The following is a 24,251-nucleotide window of genomic DNA, read 5'->3' on the forward strand; positions in this document are numbered from 1 at the left end:
TTTCTGTGACACCGGATGGTGACACAGTTTGCAGTGATGATCCTCTCTTGAAGGTGACTGGTAAAAAAAGGGAGACAAGTGGTGAGAGTGCTGGAGCTTTATAAGGGGAGTGTTGTGCGGGTGCTAGGATCTAATGTTAATTAATGTTCTGTGTTCCTCTACACATCCAAAAGGTCACACACACAGTCCAGGTCCAAAAATGAAAATGTTTGGAGTAAAGCAGCTGTCCTCCTGATCAATCCTGAGCTCCATCATAGCTGTCTAAAAATTATTTCAAAATAAAAGTTTAAGCTAAAAGTTTAATTCTGTTTCCTAAGGAGAGTTTCCTCTGTCCTGTGAAGTTAATAACTACAGTTTTTAGTAGTCAGGCTGCCAGAGACAATTCTAACCATCATGTGTCAACTGGGTCTGTGAGCTGTGCGCCTCACGTCCAGTTCTTTTCCCCACTCCATTATCTTTATGGATCTATTTTTGCAAGACCAGCTTGCACATGACAGAAAAAAACTTATTGCAACAACACAAATGCCAACCACATGGAGGCTGCAGCACTCCCAGCATCCCTTCTTCTGGCGACTATGGGTGAACCCGCATCAGACTGACTGTGAGAAAGTCATATACCATCATTGAGCAAGCGACCCAGCTGACCGCATCGTGGGCTGATGAGTCTGGTTGACTCAGTCGATGCAGTGGAATTTCTTCTTCCTCAACTCTTTTCAAATGACACATTAAAGACTTTGTTCAGCCATTGTTACGTAGCTTTAATGTTACATTGCCTGAAAAGCCAGCTATTGGCTGAAGACAGCTCAGGAAGGTCTGAGTGTCAGAACCAAAGCAACCAATTACATTCTGGAGACTTCCTACAACTTATTTCAAAAGTTCAGTTTTAATCAGACAACAAATTCAAACCAAGTCCATATTTACTTTATTTCTATATATATATAAATTATATTTATTGTTACAAAATGTATTTTGATCAAACTCGGCTGGGTGGGCCAGTGACTAATGTGGGTGGGCCAATGCCGCCCAGGCCCATTACTGGCTACGCGCCTGGTTGTGTGGCGCGCCCTGCAGATGGATGTGAACAGAGAAGCCAATGAGAGTGAAGGGGTTTCCCCACCCTTCCTCTACGCCAGAGCGAGGCTGCCCTCCACCGCCGGCATTCCCAGTATGCACCGCGGACAGAGCAGCAGAAAATAGTCCGCTCACGAAAGGCTGAGAAAAGGGAACTAGAGAAGGGCAGCTCACGAGCTAAATCCACGAGTAAAACTTACTTAACGCAAACCAGAACCGCTAACATGGCTGACAGCGAGAAACTGGACAACCAGCGGCTGAAGAATTTCAAGAATAAGGGCCGTGATTTGGAGGTAAAAGTTGAACAGATTGGTGTCGAGGCTCTGCGCTCAGTTCGGGGCCAGCTTCGCCTCCTCGCTTCCCTGTGACGTCGTTTCTAATTTCCACCATCGGGAACTTTGCAGGCACAGCAGCAGCCGAGGCCTTTACTGGGCATCAGTTTTAAATCACCGGCGATTTTCCTTTAGGTGTTTGTTGCGCCATGAGACCGCGTTGGTTATAAAACATGTAGTTTCCTCCGCTGCTAGCCAGGGCCGCGGGGGACATGCTAACAGTTAGCCTAACTGAAGCGCCGGATCGGTTGAGCTCGATGCGTTGGCCAGTGAAAATGCTTAACGTGTGTGTGAAAGTACATACACTTGACTTTCAGGTTGTCTTTGGAAGATATTTTCATGATTGGCAAGCGAATACAGCGGCAGATGGACGTTATTTTGATACCGCAGTTGGCTAAACTGCGTGCTAGCTTGCTCGTTAGCTTGTCGTTAAGCTCGCTGGTTGGGCTCGATGCTGCTGCTGGCTGCACTTCACCCATCCCCCGTCTTTATCACCAAAAACAATGGCGGAAACCAGTTAGCCTCTTAGCTGGCCACCAACCTGTATCGTTTAATTTGTGGCGCAGTGTTAAATTGTGATCCCGCGACATGTTAAGGTTACACATTATCTTCAAAAACAAGGTTAACACGAGTAGCTAGTTAACGTTAACGCGATCACATGACTGATAGATCAAAGCTAACAGTTAGCTAACGCTGGATCCATAAGTTACCTAGTTGATTTACTGTCAGTTCGGCATGTCTGTGTTTTACTAATCCCAGCAGGTGATGATGTGTTTTCAGGCGGTCTCTCTGTACATGTATATGAGCGGGGTATACTGATACATCCTGTTTGACAAGTACGGTAGTTTCTGTGCTGCAGCGAGGTAGGCCACTAGACAAGAGGTGTCTCGATTATAGCAGCATGTTAGAGGACGGGATCACAATTTCAAGCCTGTCTTTTAACAACAGTCAGGTACCAAAATAAACATTGAAGTATTTTTTTTTTTTCTTGCTGTAATCATTCCTCCTGTTCAGAGAAGATCTCTACATGATGCACTTATAATTTAAGTGAGGGGGGGCCCGAAATCCAGTCCTCCTCCTGTGCAACAATGTATTTAAAAGTTTCAGCCGTCCAAATTAGTCAAATCAAGTAGATTTCTTTCAAAGTTAGTCTTTTTACTGCTACAGTCTCTGTTTGTTATTATACTTTCATCACAGCTCAACAGGGAAACACAAAGAGGGAATTTTTTACTAAAAAGGCTGTAAATATGTCAGATATCCACTTGATATGACTAACTCAGACTGCTGAAGCTTCATATAAGCTTCAGATAAACTTTTAAATACATTTTTGCACAAAATGACTGTGTGGACACACTGTGGATTTTGGCCTCCATCACTTACATCGAAAGTGCATTTGAAGGGGATCTTTTAATAGCCAGTATGAACAGAAGGAATGATTACTGTGAGGAAAACCTCTTTTACTGTCCAATTGGGCACCTGAATGCTGTTTTAAGACAGACTTGAAAAATTGTGAACCTGTCTTAAGGTTAATAACTTGTCATCACCGTGCTGGAAGTCACAGTGATCACAAGCAGACAAGCATAACCTTCTTGTATCTATTCTGTAACGGCAACTAGAACGACACTCTTTTGCAGATGAAGTATATAATAAGCTTTAGTTGCTAGTTTTCATGCCACACTTAACTACAAACTAACACCCTATGATACAACTGCAATAACTCCTACCTTTATGAGACTGTTATAAAGGATTCAACTTCATGGTCATTCTGGAGGCCTGTTTGTGGTGCTGTTGAATTGAATTGAATACTTACTTAGAGGTGTTTCTAATATTGTGTTCAGTCCATTTATATCAATAAGGGTAAACTATTAGATTTACTATGAGAAACATCTCTCAGTCTAACAAAATACAATTCAAAAGCACTACAAATGTCAATGAAGTTGAATCAACACCTTTCTGAAATAGTGTCAACATTATATAACCTTTATGATGGTAGAACTTATTGTAGGACTGCATTAGTTAAAGTAAATGATTTGTATTTTACAATTCTAACTGTGTATATTTTTATTATAGATTATTAAAGATTCTTTTTACGGCAGGTGAAATGTTTTGGCTTTATCTTTAGCTGAGTCATTTTAGATGTGACTCTTGTTTGGGTGCTGTCATACGCTGTGTGTAGGCTGCTGACTGTAGGCTCCAGGTATGACTGAGACTGCCGCTCGGCTCCATTAACGCAAACGGGATCCTGACCTCAGACTGTGCCCAAATTTAATGTCAGCTGCTCTCACTCTCTTGGGAGACTAGGATTAAAGTTCCATGTTGTATAATGTTAATATCCTATCTCGCCCACAGACTATGAGAAGACAGAGGACCGAGGTAGTGGTGGAGCTCAGAAAGGTAATCCCATTTGTGTATTATGGTGCTTTTACATTAGTGTGCCATTAAACTTTTAGCCGTTATCTGCAACTTATCTTTGAAATAATGAGTTTTCCTTTTGGTGATCAAGCCTGAATGTGCATGAAGTGATATTTCTGTACCCTCCACCACAGAACAAAAGAGATGAACACCTTCTGAAGAGGAGAAATGTGCCCCACGAGGACATCTGTGAGGACTCTGATGTCGACGGAGATTTCAGATCGGTACGGTTGTGTGTCTTCAACTCATCAGAATGACAGCTTGGCATAAATAGTCTGTTGTGGCCGGCTGTCCAAGAGGTTTTGCGCATTAGATTCATCTCGCAGGTTAAACACTCCAGACATTTAGGCCGTGCTGACATTTTGTCCCTGTGATGCTGCCTCTTTAGCTCTCCTTGTTTAGTGACAGTTGGGTGGGGCAGGAGTGTGAGCAAACATGCAGTTTGTTTTTCTCTGTGCTAGTTGGTGTCTCATTTTCCTAAACTAAGAGGCACACTTGCAACTTCTTTAGTATGAAAGTTATTGGTTTGACAGTCACTGACACAAATGTACCAAGTATAACTATCCCTCATTGGGGTTTTTTCCTTTTTTGAATATTTTCTGGGCTTTTTTGGCACAATACTTCCATTAATATTTGAGAGAGATTCATGTTCTCTCTCTTTTTTATTTTTTTAGACGAAAGAAAACAGGTATGAAGTGGGCTCCAGGGAAGAAAATGACTAATATTATTATCATTATTGCCCGAAATAGTGCTGGTTGTCATGGCAATCGCGATAAATACTTCAGTGACTTAAAATGTAGGTATCTGCCTGAAAAGTATCCCTCAAATTGGGCCCATTTGAGGCACACGATATTTTTTATGTAAAACTAATCTTACCATGAGTGATAAACTAAAAACATCAGACCTTGTACTTTTATAGTGATTTATTACTGTGGAAATACATGCAATGTTTTGTTTTTGTCTTCAATCTTTGTGTTGAATTGAGCTTCAGAAGCCTGAATCACAATGATAAAAGTCTCTGTAGTTGTCCCTTGATGTATACAATGATGGCACACATCAGACCTACATGTTTTGAAGTAACACAGCCACAAAAACGAATCAATCAAGGATCCCACCTTCACTAAAGGAACCAGTGTTTGGTGGCACTGCTGGATTAAAATGGCCACTCAGCAGTTCAGAAATTCAATCACAGTAACTGCCTAGTGGTATTGAGAGGGCTGACTAGAAACGGGCCGCTTAGCAATATATCAACAATGACATGCAGCTCTGACTCACTGCAAGACATTAGAGAGGCTTTTGTGGAAAAGCATGCTGGCCAATGTAGTTTAAATACTTAACAAACCAGCCACTGCGGAGTGAGTCCTTTCAGTCTGTTTAAAATAAAATACCTGTTTGTGTTGCCTTGTGGACATTTGCCTTTTTTATTTTTTTGCTGGTATTGTGGTCAACTCTTAAAAAAAAGAGTAATTTAAGCTTGCTGATCTTGTTAGAGACTATCAGCCCTTTTGTTATTCAAGTGTTTCCAAAATCCCCTTATCTTTCCTTCTCATTTTTTTCAGTGCTTCTGCACTGGCCTGTGTTGTCTGAGCTCTCGTCACCGCTATTTTTAATTTCTCTAGGTTGCGATCGTCTCTTTTAATCTTTGCCCACAGCAGTGGAATGTAAATACACAAACAATATAAATCTGTTGCAAGTACATTCATATTTTTATGCCAGATCGTGCTTGAATGTGGTTCTGCTTTTTTTTTTTTTTTCCAAGTCTACTACCAGCCTTAATTTGAAGGTGCACAGGCAATCAGCTTCTGGCTATCTAAGGTGTCACCCATCAACCAAATTTGATTTCATTAACAACTGAAATTGAGTAAAACACAGGATCCACCAGAGCATCTTACCCCGGACTCTGGAATCCCTGTAGAGGGCTTTAGGTGAATTTGCCAATTGGCAAATAATCATGTTGAATGCCTGCCTGAACGCCACGTTGGTTCAAATGAGACTGTATATAGTCATGACTTTCTCCTGATGGCATTTCCCAATCCCCAGCCTCCCTTCACTGTTCTCACTGGTGCTTCAGTGACATTTCCTTCCTGCTTTGCCGTTTTCACATAAAAAAAGAAATTTGAGGAAGGACTGTTTCTAATGCCAGGCAAGAAGCTAACAGATGTCTGCTCACTCTTGTTTGGCACTGCCAGGTTATGCACTCTTCAGGGCATTCAGATGGATTTTGTTCTGTGTGAATTGCTATGTTCTTACCAGGGCTTTCCACCAGGATATAGAGTAGCTAGTGGGAAAAAGTAGTCAGCTAAGGGGGTCTGGGGATAAGATATGCCCCCCTGGAGAAAAAATTTGGCTGTAAAAGCCCAGATTTGATGGCCTCTGGCACATTGTAACGTCACTATTCCATCATGTACACTTTTCTTAATTATTGCATATTTTAATGAATTTGCCTACCTGATAGTAAACATGTAGTCAACTATTGTAAAGGAGAATGAGGCTTTTTGTATGTTTTAGCTCACACAGATTGTAAATAGCTATTAATATTTAAAACCACGCCTATTCCTGACTGATCAGAACTTTTGTAATTAAGAATCATCAGACCATATTTATTGACACTTTCATTGTAAGGTTTATCATGCCACATTGATGGTTAATGTATTGTTTTACTACAAACATAAATGCATGTTTCTCTATCATCATGCTCCCATTGTTCTGAATCGGAGGCTAGTGGTTGTAAATGTACATACATAACGATTCGCTACTTGTTAATCAAAACTATTTTATTAGGATCAAAAATGAATACAGTAAAGTAGCCGGCTGGACATAAATGAGTAGTCGGCTGTTTGGTCAGACGCTTATGGAAAGCTCTGCTTTTTAGTGTTACAGGTATTTTTATGTTGCCAAACCACTGGTTGAAAAAAGTTATTGATCATGTTGTGACTCAGTATGTGATAATGTATGTGTGTCAAAGCTCTTTTCTACACTAATGACTTTCCAAAATTTTCTTTTTCAGCAAAACACCTCACTTGAAGCAATAGTACAAGTAAGTTGGGTGTTTGATTTTCTTTTTCTTTCCTTCATTTACCCTTTTTTATTGGCATTGTATATATGTTTCATTAATTCCTTAATGCATCAGAATTTAACACTACATGTAACAAACTGTATAGTAATTCAATACAATGTAAATGTGAAGCTAGCTAACCCTCTACCCTTTGATTTATTATTTGCATGTACTTGAGAGTGTACAGATACCAAGTTCATAATTGATCATTTTAAATGTTGTGTATGACTCTTTTGGGTTATATGTGTTGTTGTAGAACGCCACCAGTGATAACCAGGGAGTCCAGCTGAGTGCCGTTCAGGCTGCCAGGTACGAACACACACAAATCACACTCGGGCTCTGAGGATTTTCACCCCAGTTTACCCAAGAACAATTTTATATTATTAATAAACATTTTCTATATAATCATACAGTGAGTAGTGACATTTCTTATGTTGTGATACTGTATTCACAGAGTTTTAAGTGGTATCTAAATAAATCTTACTTTTAAACTCTTCAAAATTGCCAGATTTAAGTAAAAATGTTTTTGTACAATCCAGTGAGAATAAATTGTACTTACTAACAAAGTATTAAATTATTATACACCAATAGTAGCAAAACTGCTGTGATGGTTATTGTTGTGTTACTATTATATACAAACCTAATGTAGACTATGAGGAAACAATATATTAATGCTGTATCATGTTGGAGTTTTCAAGATCAAGACTCACATGTAGTTCACAAATGTAATTGTAAACCTGAGATTCTGCATCAGTACACTGATACTTTGTCTTAAGAGGCTCTCTGATAAAAATTTATGACCTCTTGCAAAATACTGTTTCAGTGTTGCAATTTCAGCGGCTGAACGTTTTTCCAACTCGGTAAGACAGCAGTGATTTACCGTTCAGACTGTTAGCCTGATTAATGGACACTGTAAATGGGGCTGCAGCCTGATAACGCAGCCCTCATGAAGTCGGGTCAGGTGCAGCATTAGTTAGCCTAATTTATAAAACATGTTCCTATTCCACAGGGCATATTGTGTTCATTTAATTGTATTTTACGACTCAACTAAAGTCTACATTGCAGCTCTATCTCCACATTAAAAAACGCCATCACACTGTACCTGACGTTGTGTAATGTTGGGTCATGAGCGGCTGAAGTCTCGTGTTATTACAGTCAGTGGGATTGTGAATGAGTTATTATTCGTAGACACTTCACATTCCTCAGCTGTTTCACTGTGTGTGTAATTGGTTCTTCTTGTTGGTATGTGTCCGTTAAGCTATGTGCGTATGAGTGTGTGAGTAATGGTCTTTTGTTGGCTCTTTGTTTTTGTAGGAAGTTGTTGTCCAGTGACCGTAACCCTCCCATAGATGACCTGATTAAGTCTGGGATCCTTCCTATACTGGTCCACTGCCTGGACAGAGATGACAAGTAAGACGGCTGTAATTTTGTTTGTCTGTATGTTGCAGTGAGTCGTGCTTATTCATACGTGATAATTATAGTACAAGTTAGCCTTTTCCCCTCCGTATCATGTTGAGTCTATGTACACTTCAAAGTTATGCAAATGCACCAGCAGGCTTTAGCCCGGCCTACATCTGATCGGTGTTGCAGTTATGTAAATGTGTTCCAGTTTTCACCTTCCAGGAAAGGCAGAACATCAATGACTCACCAGCGTGCTCTTAATGATTAACGCTCCTGCCCAATCACAGTCACTTTTACTGATTCTGTCTCCTCTCTCTAACCTCTCACCAGCCCATCTCTTCAGTTTGAGGCAGCCTGGGCTCTAACCAACATAGCGTCGGGTACCTCAGAGCAGACCCAAGCCGTGGTGCAGTCCAGTAAGTGTCACTGTACCATAACGCGTCACTTTTTTTATTTTTATTTTTTTTACCTTTCTCTTGATTTTGTTTACACCTTTTTTATGTATCATTCTTATGTTTTGCCTTGTTTTAAGAGGACTTTGACTTATTGAGATAGTCTTTTGCTGGAATATAAACCTGTAATCTTTATCAGTTCATGTCCTTCGTTTCATTCAACTGTATATTTTCTGTTTTGGAAGATTTGAGCTTCATAGTTTTAGCTCTCTTATCTCATTAAGTAAATGATACCATCACATCACCTAGTCAGTCAATGATTTTTACTACAACAAGGTGAAACCAGTTAATAAACACAACATGATCTATTATCTTTGCTGCAATTTAAACACACATGAAGTTCCACATTTCATCCTCAGTATTTGCACAGAAGAATGCCATATAGTGATGCTGTGTGTAACACATAAACTAGGGCTGCAAGGTGATGCCAAAATAATTAGATAGGATTAAAATTTTATTAAAAGGTACATGGTCAAATACCAGAAGTTGATCCACTTCTATAAACATAGTCTTTAATGTAATATTGGGATTATCCATTCCTTTACTCTTTCTTAATAGAGCTGCTTGCTTCTCCATCTTGATTTTTTTCTTTGCTACGTGAATGCACACTGAGAGGATTTGATTGATCACACTAAATTACAGCACTTATATCAAGCAGGAACATAAGGGAAATTAAAATATACAGTAAACAGTTAATTGTAAAACTACAGGATTATTACTCATGACCACAGAATATCACAGAATATATAAGATCTGATTATGATCAGACTTTGTATGTTGTAGTTGTATGATATTTTCTCTTCTCTCCTCTTGTTATTCTTAGTAGTGTATTGGGGCTGAATTGTATCCATACTAGGTTGATTTCTAATCATGGTGCAAGTGTGACCCAGTCTGAATCAGATTTCTAGATGCGTCCATGGCAGGAATTATACCACGGCCAAATGGCCAGTGCCATGGATGCCCCGGAGTGTGGCTGCAGTGCCCTTCTAAAATTAACTACCCACATTGCCAGTTTGGCATGCCCTGTTTTGAACTGGCTGTTGTGCCCTTGAAAGAAAGTTGCAGATATCCCCGTTTAAAACTACATGTGACGCAGCAAATAAACAGACTCAGCATTTCCCAGTGTCTCCATCATCACGCTGGACATCAACAGCAGCACAAGATTTCTCCCATTCCAACTGATGTTAACGTAAACATGAACAGCTAACCGGTTGGCTAACATTAGTGGAGTGTGTATACAAATGAATCTATAGACCGACATGCGTAACTGGTCAAAAATATTCTCAGCAGTTAACCGTTAACATCCCGAACCAGGACATTGCTGCATAGTGTTAGCTAACTATGAACATACATAGAGTTTATAACTTGCTGTTAGATCTGTCGAGTTCTTACATTTTCAGTGCGATGCAACATTGACACACACAGAGACACACACTTCTCTGTAAGCAGACATAGCCACTTCTCAGTTAAGACAGATCAGATTTGTATTTATCCAAGGCCAAAGTGGCCTTGCCCTAAAAATGACTTAATTCCAAGCCTGTGTGTCCAATCGGTCACTTGATGCTTGTAAGTGCCAGATAATACAAGTCGCTTTAAAACTATCTTAATATTTCTTACTGGGGCTTAATCAGACACATGTTCTGTGAGGAACATGGTGTTGAACATGGTGTCTGATTTAAAAGCAACCAATCAGATCATGAGATACATTTTTTTTAAATGATTATCTGTTTTCTTTGTGCAGATGCTGTGCCGCTGTTCCTGAGGCTGCTTCACTCTCCTCATCAGAATGTGTGCGAACAGGCTGTCTGGGCTTTGGGCAACATCATAGGTGAGCTGCCGTTGCTGTGTGAACATGAACGTGTCAGAAATGTGTGTCACAGTTGGTCCCAACATGTGCTCCATCTGTGTACGTGTGATGTCTTTCTCTCCAGGTGATGGCCCTCAGTGCAGAGACTATGTGATCAGCTTGGGTGTGGTCAAGCCCCTGCTCTCTTTCATCAGTCCCTCCATCCCCATCACCTTCCTCCGCAATGTCACCTGGGTTATGGTCAACCTGTGCCGCCACAAGGACCCCCCACCACCCATGGAGACGATCCAAGAGGTGTGTATGTGTGAAAAGGGAATTGGGCATGTACATGTAAGAATGATGGGTAACACGGGTGTTTTTTGAAAGGCGATATTTCAGCGGGAAGCCTTCACTAGTGACTGCGACAGGTTTTACAATTTTCTTATTTTTATGATAGATCAAAGATCACCTTCTCCATTCTAGTATGAAACTCTAAAGGAAAAGATGTGTCTGAAAAGCCACCATCAGGAAAAACTGTAAGAAAGGATCACAACAACTGCCTGTGGCTCACAGCTGGAACATTTTTTATCAACAAACAGACAACATTTCAGTCCAACTCAGATCTTCCCTTCGAATATTGAGGGGAGACAGGAAGATTTACACCTGATCAAAATGTTTCTGTTAATTAAATCTAGTTTTAAGTTTTAGGCAGAGTGAAAGATCTCCTTCATATGCTAAATAAATTGATGATATTACAGTATTGATGGCTAAATGTTCTTGAACACATTGGTGATAGACAGTGTGTGTCAAAAACTATATTGACTATTGATTCCAGAGTAAAATATTACCTCTTACTGTAAATGTCCATCTGCTCTGTGTATCAGTGAATGCTCTCTACGCCTCTCCTGAAGTCTACAGAGAGAGATCTGTGTTTATTAGTTTGTGTATGGCAGAATGAGAGAGGCACAGAGGATTACTGCTCCATCAGTGGTCTGTCTAAATAAGTTAATCTATTAATGACATAAATAAAAGTGTAGCAGGTATTTCTCAGTTCACAGATCCTACAGCTTTTATGGATCACGAAGGAACCCTGTTGGCGTTTTTATTGTTGTTTTTACTACTTAATGATTCCCTCTGTTCTTATTTCTTTCTCCATTCTTTTTTTCAGATCCTGCCTGCTCTCTGCGTGCTGATCCACCACACTGATGTCAGTGTGAGTACCCAGTATTTTTTATATTTCCACATTAGGGATGTCAGTTTAGGTTAATTTTGCATTCCACAGACAGAGACCCATTAACTGGTCGTTAACCAGTTAATTTTTAAGAAAAGTTGCGATGTAACTTTCGTTTATGAGAACTGTCCAGCAGTTGGTGGTCAGAGCTAGCTTGTCTACCCTGGTTAGCTTGACTTTTAGCTCATCCTTCTTCACCTCAAAGTGTTTTCAATGCGTTTAGTCACAGTAGCTCTCGATGACATAATGTACTCAGGCTTGAGGTACTGAACTATCCCTTTCAATCCCTCGCCCTCTACCACACTGACTGGCAACATATCGGTCTCAGTCATTTGGCACACCAAGTGGCTGATGGCCTAATAACAAAGTAACACCTACGTTGTTAGTACAGATAGACTGTAGGCTTAGACAGTCATCCCTATTCCATGAAAGTCCCTGCTAAATCATCAGTGTCTAATGAAGTTGAGCAGGAAGCAGAATGTATTCATTCAAATAAAATTTTCTTGCTGTTTCCAGATCTTGGTAGACACAGTGTGGGCTCTGTCCTATCTGACGGACGCCGGGAACGAGCAGATCCAAATGGTCATCGACTCTGGCATCGTCCCTCATCTGGTGCCTTTGCTCAGTCACCAGGAAGTCAAAGTTCAGGTAAGGAGAAACACTGAAGATCAGATTAATTACTCTGGGGTTTGAATTTGGTATTCAATAAAAATATCCTGTGTTGCCTGTAGATACCTTGACACAGTCATTGTAGAATAGCACCATACAGAGATTGTAATACATCAAAATAAATCAAAATAACCTTGGAAGTTTAGTCCAATTATGCAGCTGGACTCTTTCTACCTCTTTTGGCTTCATGCTAAAACAAGCATCTTTGAATATCTGAATAAACATGCTCTATAAATAAAATACACTCGCCCTCCACATCCAGACTGCTGCCCTGAGGGCCGTGGGGAACATAGTGACTGGCACAGATGAACAGACGCAGGTGGTGCTCAACTGTGACGCCCTCAGCCACTTCCCCGCCCTCCTCACACACCCGAAGGAGAAAATCAACAAGGTAACAATCTCTTGTCTTCTCCTCCTCCTCTCACACAAACAACCTCGACGAGCTCAAACTACTTCAATGTCTGGAAGTGATGAAATTAGAGACTCGGTGCTTGTGTGAAAGCTGTGTGAAAGGTATCAGATGGGACAGATAGAGTACAGGAATTTACAACATCGACAGGAGACGAAGAAGATGAAGAGGATCTCAACGGCCGGCTTGTAGTTGTAATTAGTACAATGGGTGATAACTGGGGAGGAGGGGTCTGTGTGCATGTGACTGAATGTGTGGTAAAATGGGTTGGTGGCCAGAGGGTGCTGAAGGCCATGTGTCATGTGTCTCTGCTGATATCGGAGTGCATCTGAGTCCTGTCACTTAAAAAGAAACGAGGCCCCTCCCTTTGTGACCTGGGCGATGATTAGAGCCTCAAATTCGCCCTCGCCCCACCCGAAGCACTCTGTCTCGGCCAGGGGTCCAAACTCTCCGGAGTGGATCTCTGGATTCTGATCCAGTTCAGACACAAAACCTAATTTTTGACAAGTGTTTTAGCCCTCAATAAGAGGAACAGACAGTCACTCCAATCAAAGTATCCTCCAGGTGAATTCCTTGACTGGTTCTTCTGTTCGGCTCCAAAGTGTGACACTAAAATCATCTGGGGTCTCTGCTTGCTTCGCTTAAACATCCATGACACAACTGACTCTTGTATTTGTGCTTTTTGTCCTGTAGGAGGCAGTGTGGTTCCTGTCCAACATCACAGCAGGCAACCAGCAGCAGGTGCAGGCTGTTATCGACGCCAAGCTAGTTCCCATGATCATTCACCTGCTCGACAAGGTGAATGTTTCTTCCTCCTTTATTACCGTATCTGTGTCAAGTACAGTTTGATGATGTGTGATACTTTTGTAGAACAACAGGTAAAATATGGAAAGCTCACTTTGAACAAATGTCATTGTAGGGCGACTTTGGCACTCAGAAGGAAGCAGCCTGGGCCATCAGCAATCTGACAATAAGTGGGAGGAAAGATCAGGTAAAAACCTTTTTTTTAAAAAATATAGTATATAGTATTTCACCCTGTACTCACTAAAGTACTTTGTCTTCTTTGTGCTTTAACGTTCAACCTTTTTACCCACAAATTCCTTACCAAAGTGTCATTAAATTGAAATAAAGGTCATTTTCAAGTCAATAAAAACTGAAGAAAAGAGAATCTATTAAGGAATGTTTGTCCTAGTTGGTATTGGCACAGTTGTTTGTGTTGAAGAATAATGTGTTTTGTGTTTAGTAGTTTTATTGTCAAACCATTGTTGGCATTTATCATTTAATACGGACTCAAATCTTAAAATGCAACCCAGAAAATCACATCAGCAAAACTCTAAATTTGAAACAGAATGTAGAGAAAAAAAAAACAGTGTATTGCTTCTTCTCTAATATGTCACATTACTGACGTGAGTCGTATCTTTTCCGTCTACAGGTGGCACATCTGATTGAGAAACAGGTGATCCCTCCGTTCTGCAACCTGCTGACAGTGAAGGACGCCCAAGTTGTGCAGGTCGTTCTGGACGGCCTCAGCAATATCCTCAAGATGGCTGACGATGAGGCTGAAACTATTGCTAACCTCATCGAGGAGTGCGGAGGTGAGTCTCACTTCCATCAAGGTTACATGATGTTTTTATTTCTCAGCAATATGTGTTCATATGCAATTGAATGATGCATAATCTGTTATTTATTTGCTCATCAGGTTTGGAGAAAGTGGAGCAACTGCAGAATCATGAAAATGAAGATATCTACAAATTGGCATACGAAATTATTGATCAATTCTTCTCATCTGATGATGTAAGTAATTGTTTTTAGTACTTCCAAATTTAGGTTTAGTTCAGATTTTTACTATTTAAAAGCAAAGTAACTGTAAAGTAGTGTTATTTGTTCACTGATTACTGTTTAGAAACTCTTTTAATAGTAATGCTGTGTGACGTTTGGTATCAAGTTTCGCCAGTTTTGTCTGCTACAGCCCAATACTTTTCCCAATGTAGCCTATTTAATTTAAAAGTCTAGTGTTTGACCTGCAGCACATTGTTAACGCCCTCTTACCTTGTCCGTCATTCAGATTGACGAAGACACCAGCCTGGTCCCAGAGGCCATCCAGGGTGGAACTTACGGCTTTAACTCAGCCAACGTGCCAGCCGAGGGATTCCAGTTCTAGACGGCATCTGGGGTATTCTGGAGTTTTGTTCACGATGCAGCACTCTGTTCAACATAAAAAAATTAGGAGAGAAAGAGCGAGAGAGAGCGAGAGTGTGAGAAATTTGATCCATTGTGCTTGGCTCGTGGGATCCATGGCTGCATCTTATCTGAGAGAAAAATGTGTGGATTTCATTTGGCATTCCAGGGGAACCAGCCCAAATGAAGTTTGAGATGGCGAGTGGGTGCGAGTGAGAATGAGTGGCTACATGTTGCAAAAAAAGCAAAACATCTACATCGAATGCGTTGAGAGACATGCCGACATAACTTCTGTGTTATTGGAGCTGTCGTCTTCAGAAAACTACTTCAAATGACAACAAAAAACTCGATGTCTGCCCGGGGAGAACCAAGGACATCCAAAAATAACAAATCAAGAGATCTTGAAATATTTCAATACAACAAAATGCAGAAATGAATAGAACTATAATTATGAACTGAGATGAACCACAAACCATCACAATTCTGCGGTCCTCCGACTAGAGAGGGCGCCACCCTCAATGTGCCCCTCCCCCAATCGGCCACGCTATCAGACATGTGTGTGAATGGACCCATTGTGTATGAATGTCTGGACTCAGTGCTGAGGAGCCAGGTTCATCTCCTCCAACGAGACGCCCCGATGGGGCACCATCCTCTCCCCCTGGCGGGCGAGGCCAGGAGTCCGGCTGCGCGTGACGCATGTGCGAGAGAATGGATGGATGAGTTGTGTGTGCTTGGCTGCGTGCGTGACTGGGAGTATGCAAGACTGGGTGAGAACGCATGCAGAGACGGGAAAAAGATACCAATACAACATCTGAAGAGAAACAAAATTGAGAAACGCAACAATGAGGTTAGAAAAAGGTTTCAGGAAAGAAATTCTGCCTTTGAAAGAGAGGCTGATCCTCAAATCCCTGAACGGAAGAACTTTGGATATGAAAAAAAAAAAAAATCATCGTCATCGCAAGGATTATTTTTTGTTTTCAATTATTGTTAAGTTAGTATTAATTGACACTGGACAATGCTATTGGCAGGCGTGGAGCAGCAGTGCATTGTATTAAGATGCATTTGGTGGCTTTTGGGCTTTTCTTTTTGCCTCCAGTGTGTTCCTTTTTATGATATTTTTTATTTTCAGCTTTTAGTTTCATTGCTTCTGTAAAGGTGATTGACGACGATCGTATTCCACCCTCACACCAGAACCCTAACCTACGCACCAGACATGGGCTTGATGCTGTGAAATTCTGACACCATCACTATAATCAACCAAATGACCTGTTCCCCTTGCTATTATTTTTCCTTCAATTACAGCAAAATCACTGCTTTGCAGTATTGTTGCCATAGCTTTGACTTATCACCAAGGGAGAAGAGAACAATGGCCATTTCACGTAGGATTGTGAATCATAACCTTTGCATGTACTAAACTATAGCACAGTTACTTTTTAGGGTATTTTAGTTTCCTTAGGCTGTGGATACAGTGTAATTTTCATTTTAAGTAAAACTGTGCTTTAATGTTACATGTTCCCCCTTCCCTTACCCCTCACTAGTGTCCGATTTGCTAAATAATCTGTATGGTTTTGCACATGTACTGCAAAGTGAGGCCTGAAGTCTTTCTGAAGGTGTGTTGGTCGGTTTTATAGGTTTGACCTGCCAACAACCTCTCCAATATGCATCACTCAACCACAATCTTTGTTGTCTTTCTAGAGTAATCCAATGATGCTTTTTAGTGATACTTGAGAAAATAATGAGTTTATTTCAGGAGCAGCAGTAATGAATCTGCTAATGTATCTCAGCTAGATTAAGAGGAGATCTAACCTCCCTTTTCTCAAGGTCAAAGGGCATCCCACATGTCAGACTGGAGTTAAATTTAGTGGGTTCTCTGAAAAATAAACCCATGAACAAGTTTGCTGTACCTTTTAGTACCTTGCAGAGTCCTTAGCCCCATACTCCTATTTCCTCTTATACCAGCTAGGTGTACAAGCTTACCCTTTCCCTTTTTTTTTTTTTTTGTGTTAACTTCAAGACACTGTAGTAAATAATTACACATTGTGCTCATAAACCTTCTGTTGAACATAGGGTTTTTTTTCTTTTTGCAGCATTCCTTGTTAGCAAAGATGTGGTTTCAAATTTAAAATTATGACATGGAAGAGAAAAAAGGTGGTTTGCCCAAAAGCCTTTTTGGGAGATAGGCTACAGGATAGGTTGTCTTCGAGAAAATAAATAGTGAAACCCAAATCGAGAGACTGTTTGTGTGTGTGGTCTGTTGTGAAGAGGTGCCTTTGCTTTGAATACTGTAACAACGTGGTATTTATCAGCTTGTTTTCCCCACTTTTTAATGCTGTAGAACAGCCAAAAAGTCTGGTTTCTCTCAACAGTTGAGCTTGTATTCAAATTGAGATAAAGTGGAGCCTGATTGGCCAGAGTGACCGTTTATCCGCATGCGTACTACGGTAAATAAAAAAGATGATGCATTCAAGTACTGTCGGATTCGTAGACATTAAGACAGGGGCGTTGACGTCTAAGTGAAAACGGAGCCAAAAAAACTCTTAATAGTCAACGTATCAGAAACAACATGAACATGTTTGCACATTTTTTCTAAACTGATTAGAACTTTAAATGTCAACATATATCTATCTAGCTATATATATCATCATTTCTCAATTAACACATCATTTTATCTAGTTCAACTAATTTCGTCGTGTTATCCATTTTCCGACATTTTTTTTTTAACCTGTTGCTGGATGGGGAGTGGGAGTTTACTGAGAGCATTTGAACGCAACACGACATTAACAGGAAATGAAGGCTCTGTTTGGACCAGCAGGCACTGAACTCCGAGCAGACGGTGAGTTTAAAATCGAAGATTACTCTTATAAGACATCTTTTAGATTGTTTAAAACGAAAACGATAACACAACATGGCGGACAGGTTCCTTTAAAAAGTAGCTGAAACAACTGTAATGTGGCTAACATAACGTTTCCAGCATCAGGACTGAAAACGTTTGTTAAAAATGAAGATAAAATGAACAGTTTGTTTTGCTAGCAGCTACATCTCGGCACTTTTTTAGTTAGAAATGTCGCTTTTATCACTTTCGACACAATTGCGTGTTTTTGCGTGTCATTCGGGAGATGGATTACGCTGTTAATTTAATGAAACTTAAAACTAAATAAAAAAAACAACAAAGCAATAAAAGTTTTTGAACTAATCTAACGACCTTTGTCAGCTCATCCATCATATCAGATCGACGTAAATGAGCTGAGCTTTTGACATTTCAAACTAAGGCGTAACAGAGTAAATATTTAGGGCATACAGCTAATTGTAGTTTTGCAAAGTGTTTAATTGAGCAGGACACCTGTTAACCTGTTTGAATCTGGGCGCCTAATCGTTTGCAGTTTGACTTCAGACACGTACGGATCAGGTTTACAGCTTTGAACAGTCCTCACAACAAAGTGGGTGGGTGGGGGTGTGTATGTGGACTGGGTAGGCGCTGGCATAAGGCCTCCTATTGTCACTGCGGTGTTGGCTGTAACTAGAGAGGCCATACACACACACACACACATACAAAACAACAACATAACTGATCCTGTAATAAGAGCTGAGCTGTTTTTTTGGCTGTTCTGCTGTTATTCAGTACAATCTGTTCGTCCTCACATGCTGATTTAGACTTCGGTTTTTTTTTTATTGGGGCAATCACTGCTAGTTAGATAAACCTCCTAAAATAAATGGAAGCATTAATCATACATGCTAGGAGGACTGGACTGGAGATGTGAAAGTGCGTCATGAAGATGCAACATTCAAGTGTCGTTTGACACTAGAAGACTGTTTTCCGGTGTATCTGCTGAAGTAGGGAAAAGTGTCTCTGAGCTCACCTTCAACCTCAGTTTAATGGTGATGCTGTGAATTCAAAACTAGTTTATGAATTTACTTTTCTTGTGTCTAGAAGTTAAACTTTTGAAATGAAAAATATTTGCATATACAGATTCAGATTTTTTCAATCAGACAAGGAGAAGATGTAGACTAACTTTTGGATTTCTTTCACAAGGTAACCAAACTTTTTGTGGTTAGTATTAGTGTGTTTACACGTCTAACCCTTTTTGTCATTTTTGATTAACTTGATGATTATTTTTTCGATCATTGTGTCTATAAAATGTCTATGAAAATATGGAGAAAGGTCTATTAAAATTACCCACAGTCTGAATTGCATCTTCAAGTTAGGGCTGCAACTAACGATTATTTTCATTATTGATTAACCTATCGATTATTTTCTTGATTAATCTATTACTTGTTCGGTCCATAAAATGTCAGAAAATGATGAAAATGACGATCGCTCTTTCGCAAAGCCCTAGATGATGACATCCTCAAATATCTTGTTTTATCCTGACCAACAGTCCACCATCCAAAGATCCTCAGTTTACTCATAGAAGACTAAAGAAACCAGAAAATATTCACGTTTTAGAAGCTGGAACCAGAGAATTTTGACTTTTTTTTCCTTAAGAAATGACTCAAAACGATTGTTCGCTTATCAAAATAGTTGGCAACCAGTCACTTAATCGACTAATAGTTGAAGTTCTACTTCAAATGTTTCATCTCACCAACAGTCCAAAATACAAAGATATTCAGTTTTTATCACTTATGACAACAAAAGTATCAAATCATCACATTTGAGAAGCTGGAACCGGTGAGTTTTTGGCATTTTTGCTTGGAAAATGAATCAAACAAATAATATCAAAACAGTTGGTCGATTGACAGTTTCAGCTGTAACCTCAGTCACATTCACTTTACAGTTGTAGTAAGTTAACATATTTTGCTGAACAGGTGCAACACATCACTTTTCATTCATCCTGCTGTCCTGCCAGATCTTCTTCTCCCTCAGCCATCAGCGCTGAGCCTGGCCCTCTAGTCTCCCATCATGGACAACCTGGAGGAGGACCTGACGTGCTCGGTGTGCTACTCTCTCTTCGCTGACCCGCGAGTCCTGCCGTGCTCGCACACCTTCTGTAAGAGCTGCCTGGACAACTTGCTCCAGGTGTCGACCAACTACTCCATCTGGCGTCCGCTGCGCCTGCCGCTGAAATGCCCCAACTGTCGCAGCGTGGTGGAGCTGCCCCCGACGGGCGTAGACGCTCTGCCCACCAATGTATCTCTGCGGGCCATCATCGAGAAAGTAGGAAGGAGCCACTTACGTTCAGCTGAAACATGAACTTTTATTAACCTGAAATCTTCTTATAGGCCGTTACTTACTCGGCTGCCTCACTCATCTGTCTTGCATGTCCGTTTGCTCCTCTGCTGTCTCAGTACCAGAGTGACAGCGAGCCGCGACCCCCCACTTGTGAGGAGCATCACAGGCAGCCTCTGAACATGTACTGCATCCAGGATCGGCAGCTGATATGCGGGTTGTGTCTGACTATCGGGCAGCACCAGGGCCACCCCATAGATGACCTGCAGGCGGCTTTCATCAGAGAAAAACAGACCCCGTCGCTCCTGCTGGCCAGACTGTCTGAGCAGAGATGGGCACAGGTGGGGAGTCCTCACATATACATGGCTAGTGTTTGATTTGGGGCAAAGTTAATGTTTAACTAAATATATTAATATAAATGCATGTTCCAGTGGAAAAAAAACACTATTACTCTCTCCGTCTGTTAGGTATGTGAGCTGGGGGAGCAGCTGGAGCAGGAGAAAGCTCGCTGTGAGGGCCTGGTGAGGCAGGACCGACAGGAAGTCAATCAGTTTTTTCAGACGTTGGAGGTGGCGCTAACCAGGAAGAGACAAGCTTACCTGGAGGCTCTGGATAAAGCTGGTGCAGAGGTGTCACGGGCCTATGACCCACTCATCCACAGGGTGAAGGAGCTACAGGTGTGATTTCAAGGCTAATGGCTGGTTTACATCAAATCAAGATGAAGTGTCACACATTTAGTCCCAGCTTTGTAGTACACATAAAGTAGTGCTCGGCAATATGGACAAATCATATATATATATATATATATATATATATATATATATATATATATATATATATATATACACCTTGATATCAATACTACATGAGATTTTTTGATAAAACAACATCGGTAATGTGGATATAATGACTAAATGGGTAAAAGCAAATAACAGAACAGCAAGAACATTACATCATTTTACTGTAACGCAGCCTTTAAAACCAGGAAAAGACAACACGTGTGCCACATCACAATATTACCATATCCAAAATCTAAGATAATACATAGTCTCATATCACGATATCTATATAATATCAATATATTGCCCAGCCCTGATATAAACAGCATTTAGCAAGGACGGGTGATTACAGTGAATTACACATTTTAGGAATCATTCATTACATTTCACTGTCAGACGAGCTCCTGATGAGTTTAAAACAATCTCAGCTGTTTTTCGTCTAAAATGAAAGAACTGTCAGTGAGCGATGTGCACATTTACGCTGCATTCACTTCATATGGGAAAGATTTCCACGTTTTGACTTGTCAGCGTTCACATCACAGGACGATCAACGAAGCTGGCTGTGTAAGGGTTAAAAATATTTTGTATTGATATAAAAAAAGTTTCACTTTTTTTTTTTGCTGAGTTTAGTGCGTATATCTAATTTAATAAGTAATTCTAATAAGTGTGATGTGGAAACAGGAAGCCTGCAGTGCACAAACACTGAAAAGGAGACATCTTTTATACAGCAGTTCAACTTTTGAGATGAAGAATATTAGAATATTCATAGAATCTGGATTTTTCAATGAGGGAGAAGGAAGAGATGTGAATGTGTTAACGGAAGATTATTGAACTTTTTTGAGGAAAAACCATATCAGACAATTTATTACTCCGAGCAGAAGATTTTTTTTATGTCTTAAAACATGACTGGAGGGGATCTTTAAGCTTCAGGTGGGACATATTTGAGCTGAAAAATCTGAGTTTCCCAGTCATAACTCTCATGTTGACATTAATGTTATTAACAAGTCAGAAACTGGTAATTACGGCATCTCCCATATGACCTGAATGCTGCATTAACATTTATTTATGATCTTGAAAACTGACATTAAAATTGTGTTTCTGTGTTTTCATCTGAAGATAATCATGATTGGCTTGTATGTTGTTTACATGGCTGCAACCAATAATTAACTGTCATTGTCGAGCGCTGATAACAGTGAACTTTCCTCCAGGAGGAGCAGTTGGACCTGGTGTCTTTGGGTTCGTCAGTAGAGGAGGAGGACTCGCCGCTGGTCTTCCTGGAGAAAGTGCATCTGTTCAGAGAGCGGGTGGAGGAGTTCATCAAAGCGCCTCTGCCCTCTGTGGTAAACCTCTCCGTCACTCCGCGAGCAGCAGAGTACCTTCAGCAACACTGGCCCGCCGTGACCGTCGGGAGCCTGGAGGAAGCACCTGTTCCCAGGGTGTGCTGCTGTGCCAGATGTGGCGGTGCGGAGGCTGAAACCGAAAGGGGTCAGTCTGACAGCAGGGTCCAGGACCAGCGGTTCGAGCTTCAGCCCACGTCGTCTGTGGTGCTGCTGGGTCTTCTGCTGCTGCTGGCGGCGCTGTGGGTCAACCCTGTCGGAGGGGCGTCGCTCGGATTCTCGCTGCTCTCTCGGTTCAGTCAGCTGGTTCACGGCCTGAGCAGTGAACTCATCTCGTCTGCGTGGGACTCGGCGGGGTCGGCGTACACGGTGATGGAGGCAGCTATAGAAAGATGGAGCTGTCAGCTTTCTTCGGCGGGAGAAAAAGCCTTCCAGCAGCTTACTGCCTTATTCAAAACTCTGACATCCTATTGAAAGAGACCAAACTGGAACCCTCGATGTTTATTTAGAAGCTGAGAAAGTCTCACTTCCCTCTTTCCTGTTTTGTATAAAAGGAAAAAAATCCACCCTGATACACTTTTTAAACAGAATTTGCATTCCTGGGTCTATTTTGATGTTTTTTTAGTTTGATAGAGGAAACATTCAACCAAAAATCATGAACATTTGATGCAAGTGTGAGGGTGGAATTTTCCCTTTTTATCCTCTTCAGGCCTGGAGAAAACACGGAAGTGAGAACTGCACATAAAACGTTTGAGCACATTTTCAGTAGCCAATATAATCGTCGCACATATCAGATTGTGTCATTGTTGAGCGTCACTGTCCTTTATCTGGGTGTATTACTCCAGGTTACAGTCATACCGCCTTACTAACATCAGCTTTTATCATGTAAAACACTACATGCTCCTTAACACTGTGTGAAACTCCTACTTTTCCCATCATGCAATGAGACATTTCAGCTGCTTTCCTGCTGTGTCATGAAGCTCAGGACATCAGTACAGCTGCACGTGTATCTCCTTACACAAGACTGTTTACAGTGAAATTTAGAGCACGGTGAATGGATGCAGACGCGCACTGGAGCTGTCCCGAAGCCTCCACAGATCATGTTGCATTGATTCACGGCTCCGAGTGGCTCCTTTACTGTGCCTTTAAACCACTACGCCTTTACCTCGCCCCACTTAAAAGCTTTATCGTAGTGGACTGGTAATTCCACCAGGGCCAATATGTCTTGCTGAGAGCAGTGCTCTTTTTACTAAACAGCGCACTGATATATAGTCTGTTTTTAAAATTATTATTGCCTTTGGAAAAGCTCTTCTTGAGACTGTTTTGCATCCCACAAATGTTACCTACATTTCGCTCATGCAAACTTAAGTAGGGCTGATTGTACTGTATCTGTCATATCAGTGTACGCCAAGCTGCATTCCTAAATAAATAATCTTATTTCAAGCGTCAGACTGAACAAATCTCAGCAACGGCTTCAGTGTAATTTTTTAACAAATGCTCTATTTCTCAGACCTGTTCTAGTGGCTCTATTTCTCTAAACTTTTGACCATTCCTGCATATTATAGATGTCATAATAAATTTGGTCAAACGCATCCTATTTGTAGTGTCCTGTTTAAATGTTCAAAAGTGCTTTCTCAGTGCTGGTGAGAAAGTCAGTTAGTGTAGCAGTGAGTTCAATTAATGGATGCCTGCTATAGTTGTCTGTTTAGTGTGAAATTGAAATATCCAAGCTGTCACATGACCTCAGAGCAGGATATTAGTGTGTAAATAGAGGCCCGGTCATGACTACAGTTGTGTTATATTATATATATTTAAATATATTGTTAGTTGACCATTTTTGCATCATCTCAGTAATTCACTTACTGGGTTTCATCACTGAGACTTAAAGGACAGATTCAACTTTTCAAGTCTGTCTTAAAACAAATCAGGTGCCCAAATGAACACTGACACGTTTTTCTTGTTGTAATCATTCCTC

The 24,251-nt window shown here is 40.8% G+C and overlaps 3 protein-coding genes across 5 annotated transcripts in view; 2 read left to right on the forward strand and 1 right to left on the reverse strand.

The window, feature by feature from the left end:
* The window catches only part of LOC137186186 (caspase a-like), a 198,079-nt gene that overhangs the window by 117,559 nt on the left and 56,269 nt on the right, over nt 1-24,251 (reverse strand). The window lies entirely within an intron of this gene.
* On the forward strand, nt 1,120-15,122 carry kpna4 (karyopherin alpha 4 (importin alpha 3)). The gene is made up of 17 exons (XM_067594879.1): nt 1,120-1,364; nt 3,753-3,797; nt 3,950-4,039; nt 6,823-6,852; nt 7,127-7,179; nt 8,185-8,280; nt 8,602-8,687; nt 10,465-10,551; nt 10,655-10,824; nt 11,678-11,722; nt 12,257-12,388; nt 12,672-12,800; nt 13,512-13,616; nt 13,738-13,809; nt 14,251-14,413; nt 14,518-14,612; nt 14,884-15,122. Exons 1-17 carry the CDS (start codon nt 1,296-1,298, stop codon nt 14,977-14,979), a joined length of 1,563 nt encoding a protein of 520 aa, XP_067450980.1. The 5' UTR covers nt 1,120-1,295; the 3' UTR covers nt 14,980-15,122.
* On the forward strand, nt 15,191-23,741 carry trim59 (tripartite motif containing 59). 3 transcript variants are annotated; one of them, XM_067594881.1, is made up of 5 exons: nt 15,191-17,829; nt 19,800-20,148; nt 20,280-20,501; nt 20,628-20,837; nt 22,148-23,741. In XM_067594881.1, the coding sequence occupies exons 2-5, from the start codon at nt 19,894-19,896 to the stop codon at nt 22,748-22,750; spliced, it is 1,290 nt and encodes a 429-aa protein (XP_067450982.1). In that variant the 5' UTR covers nt 15,191-17,829; nt 19,800-19,893; the 3' UTR covers nt 22,751-23,741. The 3 variants fall into 3 exon arrangements, with proteins under 3 accessions (XP_067450982.1, XP_067450981.1, XP_067450983.1); XM_067594880.1 differs by having other exon boundaries at nt 19,841-20,148; XM_067594882.1 differs by lacking the exon at nt 15,191-17,829 and adding an exon at nt 17,836-19,662 and having other exon boundaries at nt 19,841-20,148.

The sequence above is a fragment of the Thunnus thynnus genome, chromosome 7 (genome assembly GCF_963924715.1).
Source record: "Thunnus thynnus chromosome 7, fThuThy2.1, whole genome shotgun sequence".
Classification (NCBI taxonomy): Eukaryota; Metazoa; Chordata; class Actinopteri; order Scombriformes; family Scombridae; genus Thunnus; species Thunnus thynnus.